Source organism: Phasianus colchicus, chromosome 34, assembly GCF_987193195.1.
Source record: "Phasianus colchicus chromosome 34, bPhaCol1.hap1.1, whole genome shotgun sequence".
Lineage (NCBI taxonomy): Eukaryota > Metazoa > Chordata > Aves > Galliformes > Phasianidae > Phasianus > Phasianus colchicus.
This window is the reverse complement of record NC_143469.1, coordinates 1206936-1234929: the sequence shown is the minus strand read 5'-3', so window position 1 is coordinate 1234929 and position 27994 is coordinate 1206936. Positions and strand designations below refer to the sequence as shown.

Genomic DNA, 27994 nt, shown 5'->3' with positions numbered 1-27994 from the left:
GGGGGGCACTGGGGGTCCTCACGCGCCCCGCCCCCCCCGCCCCCCCCGCCGGCTCTCCAGCAGCTGCCGCGATTGGCGTTTGATGGCGGCGCGGGATGGGGGGAGGTCGCCGGGGGGGGCGGGGCTGCTTTCATCTGCGGGGCCGCACGGTGAGCGCAACGACCCCCCCCCGGAGCCCCCCCCCATGGCCCCCCGCCCCACAGACCCCAAATAACCCCCCATTGCCCCCCATAGCCCCCCGTGGCCCCCCCACCCCATAGATCCCAAATGGGCTCCCCATGGCCCCCCCACCCTATAAACACCCCATAGCCCCCCATAGGCTCCATTGCCCCCCCCCACCCCAAAGCCCTCCCACCCCATAACCCCCTATGGGACCCCCATCCCCCCCAAAGCCCCCCCACCCCATAGATCCCAAATAGACGCCATAGCCCCCCATGGCCCCCCCACCCTATAAACCCCCTATAGACCCCCACAGGCTCCATTACCCCCCCACCCCATCACCCCTCGTGGCCCCCCCGCCCCATAGACCCCAAATAGGCCCCATGGCCCCCCCACCCTATAAACCCCCCCATAGGCTTCATTGCCCCCCCACCCCATAGACCCCCCCACCCCATCGCCCCCCGTGGCCCCTCCACCCCATAGATCCCAAATAGACCCCATAGCCCCCCATTGCCCCCCCACCCTATAAACCCCCCATAGGCTTCATTGCCCCCCCACCCCATGGCCCCCCCACCCCACCCCATAGACCACAAATAGGCCCCCATTCCCCCCCCCACCCCTCATTGCCCCCCATAGACCCCATAGCTCCCCATTGCCCCCCCCCCCACCCCAAAGCCCTCCCACCCCATAACCCCCTATGGGACCCCCATCCCCCCCAAAGCCCCCCCACCCCATAGATCCCAAATAGACGCCATAGCCCCCCATGGCCCCCCCACCCTATAAACACCCCATAGCCCCCATAGGCTCCATTGCCCCCCCACCCCATAGACCCCCCCATAGCCCCCATAGGCTCCATTGCCCCCCCACCCCATGGCCCCCCCACCCCACCCCATAGACCACAAATAGGCCCCCATTCCCCCCCCCCCCCATTGCCCCCCATAGCTCCCCATTGCCCCCATCCCCCCCAAAGCCCCCCCACCCCATAGATCCCCCACCCCATAGCCCCCATTGCCCCCCCTGGGCCCCCATCACTCTCCATTGCCCCCCCACCCTATAGAACCCTCACCCCGAAAGCCCCCCGTGGCCCCCCAAAGCCCCCCCACCCCATAGCCCCCATAGAGCCCCCAAAGCCCCCCCACCCCATAGCCCCCCATCGACCCCATCACCCCCATAGCCCCCCCACCCCAATTACCCCATAGCCCCCCATTGCCCCCATCACCCCCATAGGCCCCCCACCCTAATTACCCCATAGACCCCCCTGCACCCCATAGCCCCCCATTGCCCCCATCAGACCCATAGGACCCCCACCCCAATTACCCCATAACCCCCCCCACCCCATAGCCCCCATTGCCCCCCATCGCCCCCACCACCCCCATAGCCCCCCCACCCCAATTCCCCCATAGCCCCCCCCGCACCCCACAGCCCCCCATCGCCCCCCCCACCCCATAGACCCCATAGCCCGCATCACCCCCATAGCCCCCCCACCCCAATTACCCCATAACCCCCCCCACCCCATAGCCCCCATCACTCCCAAAGCCCCCCCACCCCAATTACCCCATAGACCCCCCCACCCCATAGCTCCCATTGCCCCCATAGACCCCACAAATCCCCATCACCCCCATAGCCCCCCCACTCCATTTGCCCCATAACCCCCCCAACCCCATAGCCCCCATCACCCCCCCCACCCCCAAAGCCCCCCCACCCCAATTCCCCCATAGCCCCCCCCGCACCCCATAGCCCCCCATCGCCCCCATCACCCCCAAAGCCCCCCCTCCCCAATTCCCCCATAGCCCGCCCTGCACCCCATAGCCCCCCATCGCCCCCCCACCCCATAGACCCCATTGCCTCTATAACCCCCATCACCCCCATAGCCCCCCCACCCCAATTACCCCATAGACCCCCCCACCCCATAGCCCCTATACACCCCCCATGGCCCCCCACCCCAATAGTCCCCATTGCCCCCCATCACCCCCACCACCCCTATAGCCCCCCCACCCCACCACCCCCATAGCCCCCCCCGCACCCCACAGCCCCCCACCGCCCCCCCCACCCCATAGACCCCATAGCCACCATCACCCCCAAAGCCCCCCCATCCCAATTACCCCATAACCCCCCCCACCCCATAGCTCCTATTGCCCCCATAGACCCCCCAAAACCCCCCACCCCATAGCCCCCATCACCCCCAAAGCCCCCCCATAGCCCCCATAGCCCCCCATCACCCCCACCACCCCTATAGCCCCCCCACCCCAATTCCCCCATAGCCCCCCCCGCCCCCCACAGCCCCCCACCGCCCCCCCCACCCCATAGACCCCATAGCCCCCATCATCCCCAAAGCCCCCCCACCCCAATTACCCCATAACCCCCATCACCCCCATAGCCCCCCCTCCCCAATTACCCCATAGCCCCCCCCACCCCATAGCCCCCATCACCCCCAAAGCCCCCTCCCCACCCCAATTCCCCCATAGCCCCCCCCGCCCCCCCCTCACCATCCGAGCTGTGGGGCAGAGCTTTGGGGTCAGCACGGCCGCTCTGCAGCGAAGCCTCAACCTGGATTTAGGATTTTGGGGGGGGGGGGGCGACCCCAAAACAAGTCAGGACCCCCCCAGCACCAACACAGCCCCCCCCCCGTTACAGAACCCCCAAAATAAATGGAGGCCAGGAGCTCCCCCCCCCCCAAAGTGCCCCCCCCCCCCGCCCCAAATCCCCACCTGTTGGGGGGCGGTGGGGGGGGGTCCCTGCAGCCCCCCCCGCAGCGCCAACAGCCGGGTTTGGGTCCGGGCCAACAGCAGCAGCAGCGCCTCGGGGGGGGCCGGGGGGGGGGCCGGGGGGGTCTCGTCGTCCTGTAGGGGAAACTGAGGCACCCCAAAGCTGCCCGACCCCATAGCGCTGGGATGGCAGAACTTTGGGGTGATGCCTCCTGTAGGGACCCCAAAAATCCCACCCTATGGGGACCCCAAAAATCCCATCCTATAGGGACCCCAAATGTCCCACTCCATAGGGACCCCAAATGTCCCACCCTATAGGGACCCCAATGTCCCACCCTATAGGGACCCCAAATGTCCCACCCTATAGGGACCCCAATGTCCTACCCTATAGGAACCCCAGTGTCCCACATTTGGGGTCCCATCCATCCCATTTCGGGTCCCATCGGTCCCATTTGAGATCCTACTTTTGGGGACCCCAAATATCCCATCCCATAGTGACCCCAATGTCCCACATCTGGGCTCCCACCCATCCCACATTTGGGGTCCATCCCGCCCCACCCCATAATGACCCCAATGCCCCACATTTGGGGTCCCATCAGTCCCACCTTTGGGGACCCCAAATATCCCATCCCATAGTGACCCACTGTCCCACTTTTGGGGTCCCATCCATCCCACATTTGGGGTCCCATCGGTCCCATTTGGGGTCTATCCCGCCCAACCCCACAGTGACCCCAATGCCCCACTTATGGGGTCCCACCCATCCCACATTTGGGGTCCCATCAGTCCCACTTTTGGGGTCCCATCCATCCCACATTTGGGGTCCCGCCCCCCCCGCTTCCCACCCCACACCGCCCCCCCTCACCGCATCCCGCAGCCGCAGCTCGGCGCCCCGCAGCGCCGCCCGCACCCCCCGCACGTCCCGCTCCACCGCCGCCGCGTCCCGCCGCGCCCCGCTCCGCTCCGCCGACAGCCGTTCCAGCAGCCGCCGCTGGGCGGCGCTGTGCCGCACGGAGCTGCGGTGGGAGCCGGGTGGGGTCTGAGATGGGGCTGAGATGGGGCTGATGTGGGGTCTGGTGTGGGATCCCGTATGGGAACTGATATGGGGTCTGAGATGGGAGCCCATATGGGAACTGATATGGGGTCCCGTATGGGGCTGAGATGGGGCTGATATGGGAGCCCATATGGGATCCCATATGGGAACTGATATGGGGTCTGATGTGGGATCCCGTATGGGAACTGATATGGGGTCTGAGATGGGAGCCCATATGGGAACTGATATGGGGTCTGAGATGGGAACTGATATGGGGTCTGAGATGGGAGCCCGTATGGGGTCTGATATGGGGCTGATATGGGGCTGATATGGGGGCTGATGTGGGGTCTGAGATGGGAGCCGATATGGGATCTGATATGGGAACTGATATGGGGTCTGAGATGGGAGCCCGTATGGGGTCCCGTATGGGGCTGATATGGGGTCTGATGTGGGGTCTGAGATGGGAGCCCATATGGGGTCTGATATGGGGCTGATATGGGGTCTGAGGTGGGAACCGATATGGGGCTGATATGGGGTCAGATATGGGGTCTGAGCTGGGAGCCCATATGGGGTCCCATATGGGGCTGATATGGGGCTGATATGGGGCCTGATGTGGGGCCTGATGTGGGGTCTGAGATGGGGCTGAGATGGGATCCCGTATGGGAACTGATGTGGGGTCTGAGATGGGAACTGATGTGGGGTCTGAGATGGGAGCCCGTATGGGATCCCGTATAGGGCTGATATGGGGTCAGATGTGGGGTCTGAGCTGGGAGCCCGTGTGGGGTCCGATATGGGGCTGATATGGGGTCTGATGTGGGGTCTGAGCTGGGAGCCCATATGGGATCCGATATGGGGCTGATATGGGGTCTGATATGGGGTCTGATATGGGGTCTGATGTGGGGCCTGAGATGGGAGCCGATATGGGAACTGATATGGGGTCTGAGATGGGAACTGATGTGGGGTCTGAGATGGGAGCCCGTGTGGGGTCCGATATGGGGCTGATATGGGGTCTGATGTGGGGCTGATATGGGGTCTGATATGGGGTCTGAGATGGGAGCCCATATGGGATCCCATATGGGGCTGATATGGGGTCTGACATGGGGTCTGAGCTGGGAGCCCGTATGGGGTTTTATATGGGGCTGATATGGGGCTGATATGGGGGCTGATGTGGGGGCTGATGTGGGGTCTGAGCTGGGAGCCCATATGGGATCCGATATGGGAACTGATATGGGGTCTGAGCTGGGAGCCCGTATGGGGTCTGATATGGGGCTGATATGGGGCTGATATGGGGGCTGATGTGGGGGCTGATGTGGGGTCTGAGCTGGGAGCCCATATGGGATCCGATATGGGAACTGATATGGGGTCTGAGCTGGGAGCCCGTATGGGGTCTGATATGGGGCTGATATGGGGCTGATATGGGGGCTGATGTGGGGGCTGATGTGGGGTCTGAGATGGGAGCCCATATGGGATCCGATATGGGAACTGATATGGGGTCTGAGCTGGGAGCCCGTATGGGGCTGATATGGGGCTGATATGGGGGCTGAGATGGGAGCCCATATGGGGTCTGATATGGGGCTGATATGGGGCTGATATGGGGTCTGAGCTGGGGTCTGAGCTGGGAGCCCATATGGGACTGATATGGGGCTGAGATGGGGTGTGATGTGGGAACCGATATGGGGCTGATATGGGGTCAGATATGGGGTCTGAGCTGGGAGCCCATATGGGGTCCCGTATGGGGCTGATATGGGGCTGATATGGGGCCTGATGTGGGGCCTGATGTGGGGTCTGAGCTGGGAGCCCATATTGGACTGATATGGGGCTGATATGGGGTCTGATGTGGGAACTGATATGGGATCCCATATGGGGTCTGATGTGGGGTCCAATGTGGGGTCTCAGATGGGAGCTGACATAGGAACCGATATGGGATCTGATATGGGGTCAGATATGGGGTCAGATGTGGGGTCCAATATGGGATCCCATATGGGGTCTGATGTGGGGTCCAATATGGGATCCGATATGGGATACAATATGGGGTCTGACGTGGGGTCTGACGTGGGGTCCGATATGGGATCCCATATGGGGTCTGAGATGGGGTCTGATGTGGGGTCTGAGATGGGATCTGAGATGGGATCCAATATGAGATCCAATATGGGATCTGATATGAGATTTGATATGGAGCAGTAATGGGGTCAGTGGGATAGGGGGCAGTTATGGGGTTATGGGGACATGGGGACTTCTGTGGGGTCATAGGGGATATGGTGGCATCTATGGGGTTTTGGGGGATATGGGGACACTGGGGATATAGGGACATCTGTGGGGTCACTAGGAATATGGGGGCATCTATGGGGTTATGGGGACATCTATGGGGTTATGGGGACATCTATGGGGTCACTGGGGACAATCATGGGGATATGGGGACATCTATGGGGTCACTGGGGATATGGGGGCATCCATGGGAATATGGGGACATCTATGGGGTCAATGGGGATATGGGGGCATCTATGGGGTTATGGGGACATCTATGGGATATAGGGACACCTATGGGGTCACTGGGGATATGGGGGCATCTATGGGGTCATTGGGGACATCTATGGGATATATGGACACCTATGGGGTCACTGGGGATATGGGGACATTTATGGGATATGGGGGCATCTATGGGGTCATTGGGGATATGGGGACATCTGTGGGGTTACTGGGGACATCTATGGGATACAGGAACATCTATGGGGATATGCGGGGTATGGGGGCATCTATGGGGTTACTGGGGATATAGGGCCATCCATGGGAATATGGGGACATCAATGGGGATATGGGGGCATCTATGGGGTTATGGGGACATCCATGGGATATAGGGACACCTATGGGGTCACTGGGGATACGGGGGCATCTATGGGGTCACTGGGGATATAGGGACATCTATGGGGTTACGGGGACATCTATGGGATATAGGGACACCTATGGGGTCACTGGGGATATGGGGACATCTATGGGATATGGGGACATCCATGGGATATGGGGACATCTATGGGATATAGGGACATCTATGGGGTTATGGGGACATCTATGGGATGTAGGAACATCTATGGGATATAGGGACATCTATGGGATATGGGGACATCTATGGGATTATGGGGACATCTATGGGATATAGGAACATCTATGGGGTTATGGGGACATCTATGGGATATGGGGACATCTATGGGATATGGGGACATCTATGGGGTTATGGGGACATCTATGGGATATGGGGACATCTATGGGGTTATGGGGACATCTATGGGTTATGGGGACATCTATGGGATTATGGGGACATCTATGGGATATGGGGACATCTATGGGATATGGGGACATCCATGGGATTATGGGGACATCCATGGGATTATGGGGACATCTATGGGATATGGGGACATCCATGGGATTATGGGGACATCTATGGGGTTATGGGGACATCTATGGGATATGGGGACATCTATGGGATATAGGGACATCTATGGGATATGGGGACATCTATGGGATATGGGGGCATCTATGGGATATGGGGACATCCATGGGATTATGGGGACATCCATGGGATTATGGGGACATCTATGGGGTTATGGGGACATCCATGGGTTATGGGGACATCCATGGGATATGGGGACATCTATGGGATATGGGGACATCTATGGGATATGGGGACATCTATGGGGATATGGGGACATCCATGGGATATGGGGACATCTATGGGATATGGGGACATCCATGGGATATGGGGACATCTATGGGATATGGGGACATCTATGGGATATGGGGACATCTATGGGGATATGGGGACATCCATGGGATATGGGGACATCTATGGGATATGGGGACATCCATGGGATATGGGGACATCTATGGGTTATGGGGACATCTATGGGATATAGGGACATCTATGGGTTATGGGGACATCAATGCCCCCCCATCTCACCGTTCCCGCCGCCCCCCCCCGCGGTGCCGCCGCTCCCGCAGCTCCGCCTCCATCGCTTCCAGCTCCCCGCGCAGCCGCCGCAGCCGCGCCGCGTTGCGTTCGGCCGCCGCCGCCAGGCGCTGCCCCACAGGCGGCCCCATAGGAGACCCCATAGGAGACCCCATAGGCGGCCCCACAGGCGGCCCCATAGGCGGCCCCATAGGCTGCGCCACCTGGGGACGTGTGGGTCCATATGGGGTCATGGGGATGGATAGGGATATGGGCGGATATATGGGATGGATGGGGTCAGTGGGGGCGTATGGGGATATATGGGATATATGGGGTCATATGGGGATATATGGGATATATGGGGATATATGGGGATATATGGGGATATATGGGATATATGGGGTCATATGGGGTCATATGGGGATATATGGGATATATGGGGTCATATGAGGAAATATGGGGATATATGGGATATATGGGGATATATGGGATATATGAGGATATATGAGGTCATATGGGGTCATATGGGGATATATGAGATATATGGGATGTATAGGGTCATATGGGGATATATGGGATATATGGGGTCATATGGGGAAATATGGGGATATATGGGGATATATGGGGTCATATGGGGTCATATGGGGATATATGGGATATATGGGGTCATATGGGGTCATATGGGGATATATGAGGTCATATGGGGTCATATGGGGATATATGAGATATATGGGATGTATAGGGTCATATGGGGATATATGGGATATATGGGGTCATATGGGGAAATATGGGGATATATGGGATATATGGGGTCATATGGGGTCATATGGGGATATATGGGATATATGGGGTCATATGGGGAAATATGGGGATATATGGGATATATGGGGTCATATGGGGTCATATGGGGATATATGGGATATATGGGGTCATATGGGGTCATATGGGGATATATGGGATATATGGGGTCATATGGGGAAATATGGGGATATATGGGATATATGGGGATATATGGGATATATGAGGATATATGAGGTCATATGGGGTCATATGGGGATATATGAGATATGTGGGATGTATGGGGTCATATGGGGATATATGGGATATATGGGATATATGGGATGGATGGGGTCAGTTGGGGACATATGGGGATATATGGGATATATGGGGATATATGGGGGCATATGGGGGATATATGGGGTCATACGGAGATATATGGGATATATGGGGTCATATGGGGTCATATGGGGATATATGGGGATATATGGGATGGATGGGGTCAGTGGGGGCGTATGGGGAGATATGGGAATATATGGGATATATGGGGTCATATGGGGGATATATGGGGACACATGGGGATATAGGGGGATATATGGGATGTATGGGGATATATGGGGTCATATGGGGGATATATGGGAATACATGGGACATATGGGGATATATGGGATATACGGGGATATATGGGGTCATATGGGGACACATGGGGACACATGGGATATATGGAGTCATATGGGGATATATGGGGTCATATGGGGTCATACGGGGATATATGGGATATATGGGGTCATATGGGGTCATATGGGGATATATAGGATATATGGGGGCATACGGGGATATATGAGGTCATATGGGGATACATGGGGATATATGGGATATATGGGGATATATGGGGTCACATGGGGACATATGGGGATATAGGGGGATATATGGGATGTATGGGGTCAGTGGGATGTATGGGGTCAGTGGAATATATGGGGTCAATGGGGACATATGGGGTTATATGAGGTCATATGACCCCATACATCCCCATACATCCCCATATATCGCACTGACCCCATATGTGGGGCACGTGGGGATATATGGGGTCATATGGGGATATATGGGGACACATGGGGGTATATGGGATATATGGGGTCATATGGGGGTATATGGGATATATGGGGTTATATGGGGTCATATGGGGATATATGGGGTCAATGGGGATATATGGGGTCAATGGGGATATATGGGGTCAATGGGGATATATGGGGTCATATGGGGATATATGGGGTCAATGGGACATACGGGGACATGGGGATATATGGGATTATATGGGGTCATGTGGGGATATATGGGATATATGGGATATATGGGGTCATATGGGGATATAGGGGAATATATGGGATATATGGGGACACATGGGGTCATATGGGGATATATGGGGGCATATGGGGGCACATGAGGATATATGGGGTCATGTGGAGATATATGGGGACAAGTGGGGACATATGGGGTCATATGGGAATATATGGGGACAAATAGGGACAAATGGGGACACATGGGGACACATGGGGATATATGAGGCTATATGGGGACGTACGGGGACATATGGGATATATGGGGACATATGGGGGCATATGGGGACAAATGGGGACACACAGGGACATATGGGGTCATGGGGACACATGGGGATGTATGGGGACAAAAGGGGACATATGGGGATATAGGGGAATACAGGGGGGTATATGGGGACGTGTGGGGACATGTGGGGACAAATGGGGGCATATGGGGACAAATGGGGTCCCGTAGGGATATATGGGGATACAGGGGGACATATGGGGATTTCTGGGAACATCCCCACATTATGGGGACGTATGGGGACACACCGGGATGCTGCTATAGGGGGACACTTGGGGACAGCTCCACATCATGGGGTCACGGGGCCATATGGGGTCATGGGGCCATATGGGGTCGTGGGGACACATGGGGACATATGGGGTCATGGGGACAAATGGGGACATATGGGGTCGTGGGGCCATATGGGGTCGTGGGGACAAATGGGGCCATATGGGGTCATGGGGCCATATGGGGTCGTGGGGACAAATGGGGACATGGGGACAAATGGGGCCATGTGGGGTCATGGGGACATGTGGGGACAAATGGGGTCATGGGGACACATGGGAACATATGGGGTTATGGGGCCATATGGGGTCATGGGGACATGTGGGGACAAATGGGGTTGTGGGGACAAATGGGGCCTTATGGGGTCATGGGGACACGTGGGGCCATATGGGGTTGTGGGGACACATGGGGACATATGTGGTCGTGGGGCCATATGGGGTTGTGGGGACACATGGGGACATATGGGGTCATGGGGACACATGGGGACATATGGGGTCATGGGGACACATGGGAACATGGGGACAAATGGGGACATATGGGGTCGTGGGGACAAATGGGGCCATATGGGGTCGTGGGGACACATGGGGACATATGGGGTCATGGGGACAAATAGGATCATGGGCACAAATGGGGCCATATGGGGTCATGGGGACACATGGGGTCATGGGGACAAATGGGGACATATGGGGTTGTGGGGCCATATGGGGTCATGGGGACACATGGGGTCATGGGGACATGTGGGGCCATGTGGGGTCGTGGGGACACATGGGGACAAATGGGGCCATATGGGGTCATGGGGACAAATGGGGACATATGGGGTTGTGGGGCCATATGGGGTCATGGGGACAAATGGGGACATATGGGGTCATGGGGACACATGGGGACATGGGGACAAATGGGGCCATATGGGGTCATGGGGCCACATGGGGTCAGCCCACACCATGGGGACGCTGGGGGGGGGGGGGACACTTGGGGGTCCCTCACCTGGGGGCTGCGGTGGCGCTGGGGGGGGCGGCTGGGGGGCGTGGGGGGGGGCGTGGGGGGGGAGACCCCCGGCTCCTCCTGTGGCTCCGGGGAATCGTGGGGGGGGTCGGGCTGGGGGGGGGGGGGGCACAGAGTCCCAGTGTGACTCCCAGAGCCCCCCCCCAGACCCCCCCACCCCAAAAACACCCCCAAAAGCCCCCAGTGCCCCCCCATGACCCCCCCAAAAACACCCCCAGACCCCCAATAACCCCCAGTGCCCCCCCCCAGAGCCCCCCCAGACTCCAATAGCCCCCAGTGCCCCCCCCATAACCCCCCCAAAATGCCTCCAGACCCCCAATAACCCCCAGTGCCCCCCCCCAGAGCCCCCCCAGGCCCCCATAGATCCCAGTGCCCCCCCTCATAGCCCCCCCTCAGACCCCAATAGCTTCCAGTGCCCCCCCATGACCCCCCAAAAACACCCCCAGACCCCCAGTAACTCCCAGTGCCCCCCCTCAGAATCCCCCCAGACCCCAATAACTACCAGTGCCCCCCCCCCAGTGCCCCCCCCAGGCCCCAGTAACTCCCAGTGCCCCCCCCAGTGCCCCCCCCAGGCCCCAATAGCTCCCAGTGCCCCCCCCATGACCCCCCCAAAAACACCCCCAGACCCCAATAACACCCAGTACCCCCCCCCAAGTGCCCCCCCATTGCCCCAATAGCCCCCAGTGCCCCCCCCAGCGCCTCCCCAAGACCCCAACCCCCCCCCCCAGACCCCCAGTAACTCCCATTGTCCCCCCCCCAGCACACCCCCATTGCCCCCCCCTGCCCCCCCCCCGTACCTCCTCCAGCCCCCCCGTCTCCCGCAGCAGCTGCTGAGCCCCTCGGCTCCCTGCTTTCTTCTGGGGGGGGGGGGGGACGACACACAAACGACACCCATGGGTGCTGCGTGCCCCCCCCCATAACCCCCCCCTCATAAAACCTCGCTCCCCCCCCTCCCATAACCCCCCCCCTCATCAAACCTCGTGTCCCCCCCCTCCCCCATCCCCTACAGACCCAGCTGGGTTGCCCCCCCCACCCCCATTTTCCCCTCCCCCCCCCACTTTACCTGGGTGCGGCGGTGCCCCCCCCGCCCCCCCCCCGCCCGGATGCTCAGCGCTCGCAGTTCCCTTCGCAGCCCCCCCAGCTCGGCCTGCAGCCCCCCCAGCTCAGCCCGTGCCGTCAGCAGCTCCTCCTGCGGGGGGGGGGGGGGAGAGGGGGGGGTGAAAGTGTGACCCCCCCCCAACAATAGGATACAGCACCTATGGGACCCCCCAAGGTGGGAAACCCTATGGGACCCCCCCAAAGGAACCCACCCATAGGACCCCCCCCACCAGAGGACCCCCCCCATAAGACCCCCCCTTAGGATCCCTATAGGACCCCCCCCACCAGAAGACCCCCCCCCATGGGACACAGCACATACAGGACCCCCCCGCGTGACCCCCCCCTTATTTGAAACCCCATAGGACCCCCCCCAGGGTGGGGATCCCCATTGAACCCCCCCTTGGGATCCTATAGGAACCCCCTCCCCAAAAGACCCCCCCCTTGGGAACCCCATAGGACCCCCCCCCCCCCCATGGGACCCCCCCTCCTTGGGATCCCCATAGGACCCCCCCAAAGGAATCCTCCCATAGGACAGCCCCCACCATAGGACCCCCCCATAAGACCCCCCCTTAGGATCCCTATAGGACCCCCCCCACCAGAAGACCCCCCCCCATGGGACACAGCACATACAGGACCCCCCCGCGTGACCCCCCCTTATTTGAAACCCCATAGGACCCCCCCCAAGGTGGGGATCCCCATGGGACCCCCCCTCATTGGAAACCCCATAGGACCCCCCCCATAGAAACCCCCCCATGGGACCCCCCCCTCCTTGGGATCCCATAGGACCCCCCCCAAAGGAACCCACCCATAGGACCCCCCCACCATAGGACCCCCCCACAAGACCCCCCCTTAGGATCCCTATAGGACCCCCCCCCCAGAAGACCCCCCCCATGGGACACAGCACATACAGGACCCCCCCGCGTGACCCCCCCTTATTTGAAACCCCATAGGACCCCCCCCAAGGTGGGGATCCCCATTGAACCCCCCCTTGGGATCCTATAGGAACCCCCTCCCCAAAAGACCCCCCCCTTGGGAACCCCATAGGACCCCCCCCAAAGGACACAGCACCTATGGGACCCCCCCCCCCCCATTGGAAACCCCATAGGACCCCATAACCCCCCCCACCCCATAGGATCCCTCCTCCATGCAACCCTCCCCCATGGGACCCCAGGGTTATGGGGTGGGGGGTTATGGGGTGAGAGTGGTTATGGGGTGGGGGGGTAATGGGATGCAGAGTTTTATGGGGTGGGGGGTTTTATGGGGTGGCGGTTTATGGGGTGGGGGGTTTATGGGGTGGGGGGGTTATGGCGTTATGGGTTTTATGGGGTGGGGGCTTTGGGGTTTATGGAGCGGCTCTATGGGGTAGGGGATTATGGGGTTATGGGTTTTATGGGGTGGGGGGGGGTTTATGGGGTGGGGGTTTATGGGGTTATGGGTATTATGGGATGGGGGGTTTATGGGGTGGGGGTTTATGGGGTTATGGGGTGGGGGTTTATGGGGGGGGTTTATGGGGTTATGGGGTTATGGGGTGAGGTTTTATGGGGTTATTGGTATTATGGGGTGGGGGTTTATGGGGTTATGGGGTTTATGGGCTTATGGGGTTTATGGGGTTTATGGGGTTATGGGGTTATGGGGTGCGGGGGTTTTGTGGGGTGGGGGGTTTATTGGGTGGGGGGGTCATGGGGTTATGGGGTGGGGGTTTATGGGGTTATGGGGTTTATGGGGTTATGGGGTTTATGGGGGGAGGTTTATGGGGTTATGGGGTTATGGGGTTTATGGGGTTATAGGGTGGGGGTTTATGGGGTTATGGGGTTATGGGTATTATGGGATGGGGGGTTCATGGGGGGGGGTTTATGGGGTTATGGGGTTTATGGGGTGGGGGTTATGGGGTTATGGGGTGGGGGGGTTTGGGGGTTTATGGGGTGGGGGTTATGGGGTTATGGGGTTTATGGGGGGGGTTTATGGGGTTATGGGGTTTTTTGGGGGGGTTATGGGTTTATGGGGTTTATGGGGTGGGGGTTTATGGGGGGGGTTTATGGGGTTATGGGGTTTTTTGGGGGGGTTATGGGTTTATGGGGTTATGGGCTTTATGGGGTTATGGGGTTTATGGGGTGAGGTTTTATGGGGTTATTGGTATTATGGGGTGGGGGTTTATGTGGTTATGGGGTTTATGGGGGGGGTTTATGGGGTTATGGGGGGTTTTTGGGGGGGTTATGGGGGGTTACCTGCAGGTGCCCCCCCAGGCGCCCATAGAGCCCCGCCAGCCGCTCCGCCTCCTGCGCCTTCAGCTGCAGCCGCAGCAGCCGCCCCCCCCCCCGCCGTGGGGTCGCGGGGCCGCGGGGGGGGCGGGGGCTCCGTGCCGGGGGGGGGGGAGCCGAGATTGGAGCCCCCCCCCATTTCGCGGCTCCCAGGGCGTCCAACTTCCGGCGCTCCGCGCACAGCCGGCGGCACAGCGCACAGCGCGCGGGCTGGGGGGGGGACAATGGGGGGGGGATTAATGGGGGGGGGCACGGGAATTAATATGGGGGGGGGCACGGGAATTAATGGGGGGGGACGGGAATAAATGGGGGGGGCATGGGAATTAATATGGGGGGGGACAGGAATAAACGGGGGGGGACAGGAATTAATAGGGGGGGCTATGGGAATAAATATGGGGGGGGCATGGAAATAAACGGGGGGGCATGGGAGTAAATGGGGGGACAGGAATTAATATGGGGGGGCACAGAAATTAATGGGGGGGGCGTGGGAATAAATACGGGGGGGGCACGGAATTAATGGGGGGGGACGGGGATAAATGGGGGGCGTGGGAATTAGTGGGGGGGCACGGGAGTAAATGGGGGGGGGCACAGAAATTAATGGGGGGAGCAAGGGGATAAATGGGGGGGGACAGGAATTAATATGGGGGGGCATGGGAATAAACGGGGGGGACGGGAATAAATGGGGGGGGCACAGAAATTAATGGGGGGGCAAGGGAATAAATGGGGGGGCACGGGAAATAATATGGGGGGGCATGGGAATTAATGGGGGGGCGGGAATTAATATGGGGGGGGGCATGGGAATAAATGGGGGGGCACCGGAAATAATATGGGGGGGGCATGGGAATTAATATGGGGGGGGGGACGGGAATAAATGTGGGGGGGGGACGGGAATTAATGGGGGGGGCACGGGAATTAATGGGGGGGACAGGAATTAATATGGGGGGGGCATGAGAATTAATACGGGGGGGGGACAGGAATAAATGTGGGGGCATGGGAATAAATGGGGGGGGGAGTGGAAAAAATGGGGGGGGACGGGAATAAATAGGGGGGGCGTGGGAATAAATATGGGGGGGGCACAGAAATTAATGTGGGGGTGGGAATTAATTGGGGGGGGCACAGGAATTAATCTGGGGGGGGCACGGGAATAAACGGGGGGGCAGGAAATAGGTGGGGGGGCACCAAAGGAAGGGGGGGGGCACAGAAATAAATGGGGGGGTCTGAAGGGAAGGGGGGGGCATGGAAATAATTTGGGGGGGGCAGGAAATAGGTGGGGGGGCACTAAAGGAGGGGGGGGCACGGAAATGGATGGGGGGGACTGAAAGGAATGGGGGGGGGTTCCGGGGGGGGGCAGTGAGGAGCCAAGATGGGCGTTATGGGGTCGGGGGGGGGTTTGGGGTCTGGGGGGGGCAGTTTGGGGTGGGGGCAGTTTGGGGTCAGAGGGGGGGGCAGTTTGGGGTGGGGGGCTCTATGGGGTGGGGGGGTCAATTTGGGGTAGGAGGATTAATTTGGGGTGGGGGCACTTTGGGGTGGGGGGGTTTGGGGTTGGAGGGGGGGTCAGTTTGGGGTGGGGGGGTTGGGGGAGTCATTTTAGGGTGGGGGGCATTTTGGGGTGGGGGGGTTGGGGTCAGAGGGGGGTCGGTTTGGGGTGGGGGGCTCTATAGGGTCTGGGGGGTCAATGTAGGGTGGGGGGCATTTTGGGGCTGGGGGGGCATTTGGGGGCAAAGGGGTCAATTTGGGGTGGGTGGCATTTGGGGGTGGGGGGGTTTGGGGTCTGGGGGGGTCAGTTTGGGGTTTGGGGCTCTATGGGGTCGGGGGGGTTAATTTAGGGTTGGGGGGGGAATGGGGTCTGGGGGGGTCAATTTGGGGTGGGGGGGTTTGGGGTGGGGGGGTCAATTTGGGATGGTGGGCTCTATGGGATTGGGGGGGTCATTTTGGGGTAGGGGTGTTGGGATCTGGGGGGGTCATTTGGGGACAGGAGGGTCAATTTGGGTGGGGGCACTTTGGGGTGGGGGGTTTGGGGTCGGAGGGGGGTCGGTTTGGGGTGGGGGGCTCTATAGGGTCTGGGGGGGTCAATGTAGGGTGGGGGGCACTTTGTGGCTGGGGGGGGTTGGGGGCAGAGGGGGGGCAGTTTGGGGTAGGGGGGATTTGGGGTTGGAGGGGGGGTCAGTTTGGGGTGGGGGGGTTGGGGGGGTCATTTTAGGGTGGGGGGCATTTTGGGGTGGGGGGGGTAGGGGTCAGAGGGGGGTCGGTTTGGGGTGGGGGGCTCTATAGGGTCTGGGGGCTCAATGTAGGGTGGGGGGCATTTTGGGGCTGGGGGGGCATTTGGGGGCAAAGGGGTCAATTTGGGGTGGGTGGCATTTGGGGGTGGGGGGGTTTGGGGTCTGGGGGGATCAGTTTGGGGTTTGGGGCTCTATGGGGTCGGGGGGGTCAATTTAGGGTGGGGGGGGTTGGGGTGGGGGGGTCCTTTGGAGGCAGGAGGAACAATTTGGGGTGGGGGCACTTTGGGGTGGGGGGCTTTGGGGTCGGAGGGGGGGTCAATTTGGAATGGTGGGCTCTATGGGATTGGGGGGGTCATTTTGGGGTGGGGGTGTTGGGATCTGGGGGGGTCGTTTGGGGGCAGGAGGGTCAATTGGGGGGGGCACTTTGGAGTGGGGGGGTTTGGGGTTGGAGGGGGGTCGGCTTGGGGTGGGGGGCTCTATAGGGTCTGGGGGGTCAATGTAGGGTGGGGGGCAGTTTGGGGATGGGGGGGCATTTGTGGGCAAAGGGGTCAATTTGGGGTGGGTGGCATTTGGGGGTGGGGGGGTTTGGGGTCGGAGGGGGGGTCAATTTGGGATGGGGGTCATTTTGGGGTGGGGGTGTTGGGATCTGGGGGGGTCATTTGGGGGCAGGAGGGTCAGTTTGGGTGGGGGCACTTTGGAGTGGGGGGGTTTGGGGTCAGAGGGGGGGTCAGTTTGGGGTGGGGGGGTTGGGGTCTGGGGGGGGTCAATGTGGCCTGGGGGGCACTTTGGGGATGGGGAGGACATTTGGGAGCAGGGGGGGCAATTTAGGGTGGGGGGCATTTTGGGATGGGGGGGTTTGGGGGCAGAGGGGGGGCAGTTTGGGGTAGGGGGGTTTGGGGTTGGAGAGGGGGTCCGTTTGGGGGGGGTCATTTTGGGGTGGGGAGCAATTTGGGGGCAGGAGGATTAATTTGGGGTGGGGGCACTTTGGGGTGGGGGGGTTTGGGGTCGGAGGGGGGGGTCGGTTGTGGGTGGGGGGCTCTATAGGGTCTGGGGGGGTCAATGTAGGGTGCGGGGCACTTTGGGGCTGGGGGGGTCATTTGGGAGCAGGGGGGTCAATTTGGGGTGGGGGGCATTTTGGGGTGGGGGGATTTGGGGTCGGAGGGGGGTCAGTTTGGGGTGGGGGGCTCTATGGGGTCGGGGGGGTTAATTTAGGGTGGGGCGCACCTTGGGGTGGGGGGGTTGGGGGTCTGGGGGGGTCAGTTAGGGTTGGGGGGTCTTTGGGGTCAGAGGGGGGGTCAATTTGGGGTGGGAGGATTAATTTGGGGTGGGGGCACTTTGGGGTCAAGGGGGGGTTTGGGGTCGGAGGGGGGGCAGTTTGGGGTGGGGGGCTCTATAGGGTCTGGGGGTCAATGTAGGGTGGGGGGCATTTTGGGGTGGGGGGGCTTTGGGGTCAGAGGGGGGGTCAATTTGGGGTGGGGGGCTCTATGGGGTGGGGGGGTCAATTTGGGGTAGGAGGATTAATTTGGGGTGGGGGCACATTGGGGTGGGGGGGTTTGGGGTCGGAGGGGGGGGCAGTTGTGGGTGGGGGGCTCTATAGGGTCTGGGGGATCAATGTAGGGTGGGGGGCATTTTGGGGCTGGGGGGGTCATTTGGGAGCAGGGGGGTCAATTTGGGGTGGGGGGCATTTTGGGGTGGGGGGATTTGGGGTCGGAGGGGGGTCAGTTTGGGGTGGGGGGCTCTATGGGGTCGGGGGGGTTAATTTAGGCTGGGGCGCACCTTGGGGTGGGGGGGTTGGGGGTCTGGGGGGGTCAGTTAGGGTTGGGGGGTCTTTGGGGTCAGAGGGGGGGTCAATTTGGGGTGGGAGGATTAATTTGGGGTGGGGGCACTTTGGGGTTGGGGGGTTTGGGGTCTGGGGGGGTCAGTTTGGGGTGGGGGTGGCTTTGGGGTCAGAGGGGGGGTCAATTTGGGGTGGGGGGCACTATGGGGTGGGGGGGTCAATGTAGGGTGGGGGGCATTTTGGGGTGGGGGCACTTTGGGGTCGGAGGGGGGGCAGTTGTGGGTGGGGGGCTCTATCGGGTCTGGGGGTTCAATGTAGGGTGGGGCCATTTTGGGGCTGGGGGGGCATTTGGGAGCAGGGGGGGCAATTTAGGGTGGGGGGCATTTTGGGGTGGGGGGGTTTGGGGTCTGGGGGGGGCAGTTTGGGGTGGGGGGGGCTTCGGGGTCAGAGGGGGGGTCAATTTGGGGTGGGGGCTCTATGGGGTGGGGGGGTCAATTTGGGGTAGGAGGATTAATTTGGGGTGGGGGCACTTTGGGGTCAAGGGGGGGTTTGGGGTCGGAGGGGGGTCAGTTTGGGGTGGGGGGGGTTGGGGGGTCATTTTAGGGTGGGGGGCATTTTGGGGTGGGGGGGTTGGGGTCAGAGGGGGGTCGGTTTGGGGTGGGGGGCTCTATAGGGTCTGGGGGGTCATTTTGGGGTGGGGGTGTTGGGATCTGGGGGGGTCATTTGGGGGCAGGAGGGTCAATTGGGGGGGGGCACTTTGGAGTGGGGGGGTTTGGGGTTGGAGGGGGGTGCAGTTTGGGGTGGGGGGCTCTATAGGGTCTGGGGGGTCAATGTAGGGTGGGGGGCATTTTGGGGTGGGGGGGTTTGGGGTCTGGGGGGGTCAATTTGGGGTGGGGGGGTTTGGGGTGGGGGGGTCCTATGGAGGCAGGAGGAACAATTTGGGGTGGGGGCACTTTGGGGTGGGGGGTTTTGGGGTCGGAGGGGGGGTCAATTTGGGATGGTGGGCTCTATGGGATTGGGGGGGTCATTTTGGGGTGGGGGTGTTGGGATCTGGGGGGGTCATTTGGGGGCAGGGGGGTCAATTTGGGGGGGGGCACTTTGGAGTGGGGGGGTTTGGGGTTGGAGGGGGGTCAGTTTGGGGTGGGGGGCTCTATAGGGTCTGGGGGGGTCAATGTAGGGTGGGGGGGGGCTTGGGGCTGGGGGGGTCATTTGGGAGCAGGGGGGTCAATTTGGGGTGGGGGGTTTGGGGTCAGAGGGGGGCAGTTTGAGATGGGGGGCTCTATGGGGTGGGGGGGTCAATTTGGGGGCAGGAGGATTAATTTGGGGTGGGGGCACTTTGGGGTCAAGGGGGGGTTTGGGGTCGGAGGGGGGGCAGTTTGGGGTGGGGGGGCTTGGGGGGGTCATTTTAGGGTGGGGGGCATTTTGGGGTGGGGGGGGTAGGGGTCAGAGGGGGGTCGGTTTGGGGTGGGGGGCTCTATAGGGTCTGGGGGGGTCAATGTAGGGTGGGGGGCATTTTGGGGCTGGGGGGGCATTTGGGGGCAAAGGGGTCAATTTGGGGTGGGTGGCATTTTGGGGTGGGGGGGTTTGGGGTCTGGGGGGGTCAGTTTGGGGTGGGGGGCTCTATGGAGTCAGGAGGGTTAATTTAGGGTTGGGGGGGGAATGGGGTCTGGGGGGGTCAATTTGGGGTGGGGGGGTTTGGGGTGGGGGGGTCAATTTGGGATGGTGGGCTCTATGGGATTGGGGGGGTCATTTTGGGGTGGGGGTGTTGGGATCTGGGGGGGTCATTTGGGGACAGGAGGGTCAATTTGGGTGGGGGCACTTTGGGGTGGGGGGTTTGGGGTCGGAGGGGGGTCGGTTTGGGGTGGGGGGCTCTATAGGGTCTGGGGGGGTCAATGTAGGGTGGGGGGCACTTTGTGGCTGGGGGGGGTTGGGGGCAGAGGGGGGGCAGTTTGGGGTAGGGGGGATTTGGGGTTGGAGGGGGGGTCAGTTTGGGGTGGGGGGGTTGGGGGGGTCATTTTAGGGTGGGGGGCATTTTGGGGTGGGGGGGGTAGGGGTCAGAGGGGGGTCGGTTTGGGGTGGGGGGCTCTATAGGGTCTGGGGGCTCAATGTAGGGTGGGGGGCATTTTGGGGCTGGGGGGGCATTTGGGGGCAAAGGGGTCAATTTGGGGTGGGTGGCATTTGGGGGTGGGGGGGTTTGGGGTCTGGGGGGATCAGTTTGGGGTTTGGGGCTCTATGGGGTCGGGGGGGTCAATTTAGGGTGGGGGGGGTTGGGGTGGGGGGGTCCTTTGGAGGCAGGAGGAACAATTTGGGGTGGGGGCACTTTGGGGTGGGGGGCTTTGGGGTCGGAGGGGGGGTCAATTTGGAATGGTGGGCTCTATGGGATTGGGGGGGTCATTTTGGGGTGGGGGTGTTGGGATCTGGGGGGGTCGTTTGGGGGCAGGAGGGTCAATTGGGGGGGGCACTTTGGAGTGGGGGGGTTTGGGGTTGGAGGGGGGTCGGCTTGGGGTGGGGGGCTCTATAGGGTCTGGGGGGTCAATGTAGGGTGGGGGGCAGTTTGGGGATGGGGGGGCATTTGTGGGCAAAGGGGTCAATTTGGGGTGGGTGGCATTTGGGGGTGGGGGGGTTTGGGGTCGGAGGGGGGGTCAATTTGGGATGGGGGTCATTTTGGGGTGGGGGTGTTGGGATCTGGGGGGGTCATTTGGGGGCAGGAGGGTCAGTTTGGGTGGGGGCACTTTGGAGTGGGGGGGTTTGGGGTCAGAGGGGGGGTCAGTTTGGGGTGGGGGGGTTGGGGTCTGGGGGGGGTCAATGTGGCCTGGGGGGCACTTTGGGGATGGGGAGGACATTTGGGAGCAGGGGGGGCAATTTAGGGTGGGGGGCATTTTGGGATGGGGGGGTTTGGGGGCAGAGGGGGGGCAGTTTGGGGTAGGGGGGTTTGGGGTTGGAGAGGGGGTCCGTTTGGGGGGGGTCATTTTGGGGTGGGGAGCAATTTGGGGGCAGGAGGATTAATTTGGGGTGGGGGCACTTTGGGGTGGGGGGGTTTGGGGTCGGAGGGGGGGGTCGGTTGTGGGTGGGGGGCTCTATAGGGTCTGGGGGGGTCAATGTAGGGTGCGGGGCACTTTGGGGCTGGGGGGGTCATTTGGGAGCAGGGGGGTCAATTTGGGGTGGGGGGCATTTTGGGGTGGGGGGATTTGGGGTCGGAGGGGGGTCAGTTTGGGGTGGGGGGCTCTATGGGGTCGGGGGGGTTAATTTAGGGTGGGGCGCACCTTGGGGTGGGGGGGTTGGGGGTCTGGGGGGGTCAGTTAGGGTTGGGGGGTCTTTGGGGTCAGAGGGGGGGTCAATTTGGGGTGGGAGGATTAATTTGGGGTGGGGGCACTTTGGGGTCAAGGGGGGGTTTGGGGTCGGAGGGGGGGCAGTTTGGGGTGGGGGGCTCTATAGGGTCTGGGGGTCAATGTAGGGTGGGGGGCATTTTGGGGTGGGGGGGCTTTGGGGTCAGAGGGGGGGTCAATTTGGGGTGGGGGGCTCTATGGGGTGGGGGGGTCAATTTGGGGTAGGAGGATTAATTTGGGGTGGGGGCACATTGGGGTGGGGGGGTTTGGGGTCGGAGGGGGGGGCAGTTGTGGGTGGGGGGCTCTATAGGGTCTGGGGGATCAATGTAGGGTGGGGGGCATTTTGGGGCTGGGGGGGTCATTTGGGAGCAGGGGGGTCAATTTGGGGTGGGGGGCATTTTGGGGTGGGGGGATTTGGGGTCGGAGGGGGGTCAGTTTGGGGTGGGGGGCTCTATGGGGTCGGGGGGGTTAATTTAGGCTGGGGCGCACCTTGGGGTGGGGGGGTTGGGGGTCTGGGGGGGTCAGTTAGGGTTGGGGGGTCTTTGGGGTCAGAGGGGGGGTCAATTTGGGGTGGGAGGATTAATTTGGGGTGGGGGCACTTTGGGGTTGGGGGGTTTGGGGTCTGGGGGGGTCAGTTTGGGGTGGGGGTGGCTTTGGGGTCAGAGGGGGGGTCAATTTGGGGTGGGGGGCACTATGGGGTGGGGGGGTCAATGTAGGGTGGGGGGCATTTTGGGGTGGGGGCACTTTGGGGTCGGAGGGGGGGCAGTTGTGGGTGGGGGGCTCTATCGGGTCTGGGGGTTCAATGTAGGGTGGGGCCATTTTGGGGCTGGGGGGGCATTTGGGAGCAGGGGGGGCAATTTAGGGTGGGGGGCATTTTGGGGTGGGGGGGTTTGGGGTCTGGGGGGGGCAGTTTGGGGTGGGGGGGGCTTCGGGGTCAGAGGGGGGGTCAATTTGGGGTGGGGGCTCTATGGGGTGGGGGGGTCAATTTGGGGTAGGAGGATTAATTTGGGGTGGGGGCACTTTGGGGTCAAGGGGGGGTTTGGGGTCGGAGGGGGGTCAGTTTGGGGTGGGGGGGGTTGGGGGGTCATTTTAGGGTGGGGGGCATTTTGGGGTGGGGGGGTTGGGGTCAGAGGGGGGTCGGTTTGGGGTGGGGGGCTCTATAGGGTCTGGGGGGTCATTTTGGGGTGGGGGTGTTGGGATCTGGGGGGGTCATTTGGGGGCAGGAGGGTCAATTGGGGGGGGGCACTTTGGAGTGGGGGGGTTTGGGGTTGGAGGGGGGTGCAGTTTGGGGTGGGGGGCTCTATAGGGTCTGGGGGGTCAATGTAGGGTGGGGGGCATTTTGGGGTGGGGGGGTTTGGGGTCTGGGGGGGTCAATTTGGGGTGGGGGGGTTTGGGGTGGGGGGGTCCTATGGAGGCAGGAGGAACAATTTGGGGTGGGGGCACTTTGGGGTGGGGGGTTTTGGGGTCGGAGGGGGGGTCAATTTGGGATGGTGGGCTCTATGGGATTGGGGGGGTCATTTTGGGGTGGGGGTGTTGGGATCTGGGGGGGTCATTTGGGGGCAGGGGGGTCAATTTGGGGGGGGGCACTTTGGAGTGGGGGGGTTTGGGGTTGGAGGGGGGTCAGTTTGGGGTGGGGGGCTCTATAGGGTCTGGGGGGGTCAATGTAGGGTGGGGGGGGGCTTGGGGCTGGGGGGGTCATTTGGGAGCAGGGGGGTCAATTTGGGGTGGGGGGTTTGGGGTCAGAGGGGGGCAGTTTGAGATGGGGGGCTCTATGGGGTGGGGGGGTCAATTTGGGGGCAGGAGGATTAATTTGGGGTGGGGGCACTTTGGGGTCAAGGGGGGGTTTGGGGTCGGAGGGGGGGCAGTTTGGGGTGGGGGGGCTTGGGGGGGTCATTTTAGGGTGGGGGGCATTTTGGGGTGGGGGGGGTAGGGGTCAGAGGGGGGTCGGTTTGGGGTGGGGGGCTCTATAGGGTCTGGGGGGGTCAATGTAGGGTGGGGGGCATTTTGGGGCTGGGGGGGCATTTGGGGGCAAAGGGGTCAATTTGGGGTGGGTGGCATTTTGGGGTGGGGGGGTTTGGGGTCTGGGGGGGTCAGTTTGGGGTGGGGGGCTCTATGGAGTCAGGAGGGTTAATTTAGGGTTGGGGGGGGAATGGGGTCTGGGGGGGTCAATTTGGGGTGGGGGGGTTTGGGGTGGGGGGGTCAATTTGGGATGGTGGGCTCTATGGGATTGGGGGGGTCATTTTGGGGTGGGGGTGTTGGGATCTGGGGGGGTCATTTGGGGACAGGAGGGTCAATTTGGGTGGGGGCACTTTGGGGTGGGGGGTTTGGGGTCGGAGGGGGGTCGGTTTGGGGTGGGGGGCTCTATAGGGTCTGGGGGGGTCAATGTAGGGTGGGGGGCACTTTGTGGCTGGGGGGGGTTGGGGGCAGAGGGGGGGCAGTTTGGGGTAGGGGGGGTTTGGGGTTGGAGGGGGGGTCAGTTTGGGGGGGGTCATTTTGGGGTGGGAGGGTTGGGGTCTGTGGGGGTCAATTTGGGGTGGGGGGCAATTTGGGGGCAGGAGGATTAATTTGGGGTGGGGGCACTTTGGGGTCAAGGGGGTGTTTGGGGTTGGAGGGGGGGTCAGTTTGGGGTGGGGGGGGTTGGGGGGGTCATTTTAGGGTGGGGGGCATTTTGGGGTGGGGGGGGTAGGGGTCAGAGGGGGGTCGGTTTGGGGTGGGGGGCTCTATAGGGTCTGCGGGCTCAATGTAGGGTGGGGGGCATTTTGGGCATGGGGGGGCATTTGGGGGCAAAGGGGTCAATTTGGGGTGGGTGGCATTTGGGGGTGGGGGGGTTTGGGGTCTGGGGGGGTCAGTTTGGGGTTTGGGGCTCTATGGGGTCGGGGGGGTTAATTTAGGGTGGGGGGGGATTGGGGTCTGGGGGGGTCAATTTAGGGTGGGGGAGGGTTGGGGTGGGGGGGTCCTTTGGAGGCAGGAGGAACAATTTGGGGTGGGGGCACTTTGGGGTGGGGGGTTTTGGGGTCGGAGGGGGGGTCAATTTGGGATGGTGGGCTCTATGGGATCAGGGGGGTCAGTTTGGGGTGGGGGTCATTTTGGGGTGGGGGTGTTGGGATCTGGGGGGGTCATTTGGGGGCAGGAGGGTCAATTGGGGGGGGGCACTTTGGGGTGGGGGGGGTTTGGGGTCAGAGGGGGGGGCAGTTTGGGGTAGGGGGGATTTGGGGTTGGAGGGGGGGTCAGTTTGGGGGGGGGTCATTTTGGGGTGGGAGGGTTGGGGTCTGTGGGGGTCAATTTGGGGTGGGGGGCAATTTGGGGGCAGGAGGATTAATTTGGGGTGGGGGCACTTTGGGGTCAAGAGGGGGGTTTGGGGTCGGAGGGGGGGGCAGTTGTGGGTGGGGGGCTTTTTAGGGTCTGGTGGTCAATGTAGGGTGGGGGGCATTTTGGGGATGGGGGGGCATTTGGGGGCAAAGGGGTCGATTTGGGGTGGGGGGCATTTTGGGGTGGGGGGCTTTGGGGTCTGGGGGGGTCAGTTTGGGGTGGGGGGCTCTATGGGATCGGGGGGGTCAATTTGGGGTCTGGGGGGGTCAGTTTGGGGTGGGGGGTTGGGATCTGGGGGGGTCATTTGGGGGCAGGAGGGTCAATTTGGGTGGGGGCACTTTGGGGTCTGGGGGGGGTTTGGGGTCAGAGGGGGGGTTGGGGTCTGGGGGGGTCAATTTGGGGTGGGGGGCACTTTGGGTCTGGGGGGGTCATTTGGGAGCAGGGGGTTCAATTTAGGGTGGGGGGCATTTTGGGGTGGGGGGGTTTTGGGGTCTGGAGGTCAGTTTGGGGTGGGGGGGCTTTGGGGTCTGGGGGGGGTCAGTTTGGGGTAGGGGGGGTTGGGATCTGGGGGGTCAATTTGGGGGCAGGGGGGGCCCCGCAGACCCTAATAGGAGTAGAATTGGAGGAGTAGGGAGGGATGGAAAGGCTCAGGGGGGGCTATAAAGGGTGGGGGGGGGGGTCGGAACCCCCCCCCATGAACCCCTCATGCCCCCCCCCCCCGGTGTGCCCCCCCCCCAATTCACCGTGGGGTCCCGCAGGCGCAGCAGATCTCGGCCCTCAGGGCGGCTCTGCAGCAGCTCCAGCAGTGAGAGGTCGTCGGCCTGGGGGGGGCACGGGGGGGGGGGGCAAAATTAATGGGGGGGGGTACAGGGTGTGTGGGGGGGTCATAGGGTGGGGGGGGGCACGGGGAATGGGGGGCACAGGGTGTGGGGGGGGTCACAAGGTGGGGGGGGCAGTTGGGGGGGTGTAGGGTGGGGGGGGCAGAAAATTGGGGGGGGCACGAGGGGGGGGTCATAGGGTGGGGGGGGCATGGGGGGGCACGAGGAATGGGGGTCAAAGGGTGGGGGGGGGGATAAAATTGGGGGGGGCACAGAGTGCAGGAGGGGGGGGTTAATGGGGGGGGCACAGGGAATGGGGGGGTCAGAAGGTGGGGGGGGGGCACAAGGAATGGGGGGTGCGGGGTTGGGGGGGCACAAAATTCTGGGGGGGGGCACAGGGTGTGTGGGGGGGGATCAAAGGGTGGGGGGGGAATGGGGGGGGCACCAGGAATGGGGGTCAAAGGGTGGGGGGGGGGCACAAAATTGTGGGGGGGCACAGGGTGTGGGGGGGGCAAAATTCTTGGGGGGGGGCATAGGGTGTGTGGGGGGGTCACAGGGTGGGGGGGAGGAAAGGGGGGGGGCACAAAATTGTGGGGGGGCACAAGAAATGGGGGGGGTCACAGAGTGGGGGGGGGCTCAGGTAACAGGGTGGGATATGGGGGGGGGGGACAGGATGTTGGGGGGGGGGCTCAGGGTGTGGGGGGGGCAAAGGGTCGGGGGGGGCATGGGGGGGCACCAGGAATGGGGGCTGCAGGGTGGGGGGGGGCACAGGGCATTGGGGGGGGGGTACAAAATTGTGGGGGGGGCGCGGGGTGGGGGGGGGTGCAGGGTGTGTGTGGGGGGGGCACAAGGAATGGGGGGGGCACAGAGCTTGGGGGGGTTGAAGGGTGTGGGGGGGGCACAGGCTGTGGGGGGGGGTCATAGGGTGGGGGGGGGGTCTCAAAATTGTTGGGGGGGGCACAGGGTGGGGGGGGGCATGGGGCGGCACGAGGCATGGGGTTTGCAGGGTGGGGGAGGGGGGTAAAATTGTGGGGGGGGGCACAAGGTGCGGGGGGGGGCACAAAATTGTGTGGGGGGGGCACAAGGTGTGGGGGGGGGCACAGAGTTTTAGGGTGGGGAGGGGGGGTCGCAGGGCGTGGGGGGTTCCCTCATTTTGGGGTTGGGGTCGAAGCCCCTGCAGACCCTTTTTTTTTGGGGGGGGGGGGTCAGGAGCTTCAACCCCCCCCCCTTGGCCCCCCCCCTCGCCCCCCCCCTCACAGCCATGGCCCGTGCTGTGTCGCGCTGCAGCCGCCGCATCTCAGCCTTCAGCCACCGCCTCCGTTCCTCGGGGGTCTCTAAAATGAGGGGGGGGGCACGGGAGACATCAGCGGTGCCCCCCCCCCCCCAAAATTTATGGTGCCCCCCCCCCCGAACTCCATTACCTGCGCTGTTCTTCTGTCCCGGCCGAAGGGTTGGGATGTGGGAGGTGCCCATGGTGGGGGGGGGGGGGGGTGTTAAACCTGGGGGGGGGTCAATAGGGCGGTCGGACCCCCCCCCCCCCACCCTTATAGACAACCCCCCCATCCTCAAAATGCTGCCCCCCCCCCCTCCGGTGGTCCTCCAATCTTCCCCCCCCCCCATGGGTTCTGCAGCCCCCCCCACCCCAAAGTGCCCCCCCCCACCTTAAAATGCCCCCCCATCCCCAAAATTTCC

General features: G+C 62.1%; 2 protein-coding genes across 2 annotated transcripts; both read right to left on the bottom strand.

Annotated features, from left to right (window-relative positions):
• Nucleotides 1–18: 18 nt before the first annotated feature.
• Nucleotides 19–11441, bottom strand: LOC149913844 (uncharacterized). Its single transcript, XM_090128603.1, has 5 exons — nucleotides 7847–11441; nucleotides 3727–3877; nucleotides 2868–3011; nucleotides 2646–2706; nucleotides 19–134 (listed from the first exon to the last, which is right to left on the bottom strand). The coding sequence occupies exons 1-5, from the start codon at nucleotides 8086–8088 to the stop codon at nucleotides 19–21; spliced, it is 714 nt and encodes a 237-aa protein (XP_089984729.1). The 5' UTR covers nucleotides 8089–11441.
• On the bottom strand, nucleotides 11425–27795 carry LOC149913843 (uncharacterized). Its single transcript, XM_090128602.1, has 8 exons — nucleotides 27724–27795; nucleotides 27560–27636; nucleotides 26228–26305; nucleotides 14821–15063; nucleotides 12561–12686; nucleotides 12295–12354; nucleotides 11480–11590; nucleotides 11425–11445 (listed from the first exon to the last, which is right to left on the bottom strand). The coding sequence occupies exons 1-8, from the start codon at nucleotides 27773–27775 to the stop codon at nucleotides 11425–11427; spliced, it is 768 nt and encodes a 255-aa protein (XP_089984728.1). The 5' UTR covers nucleotides 27776–27795.
• Between the last annotated feature and the right edge of the window lie 199 nt (nucleotides 27796–27994).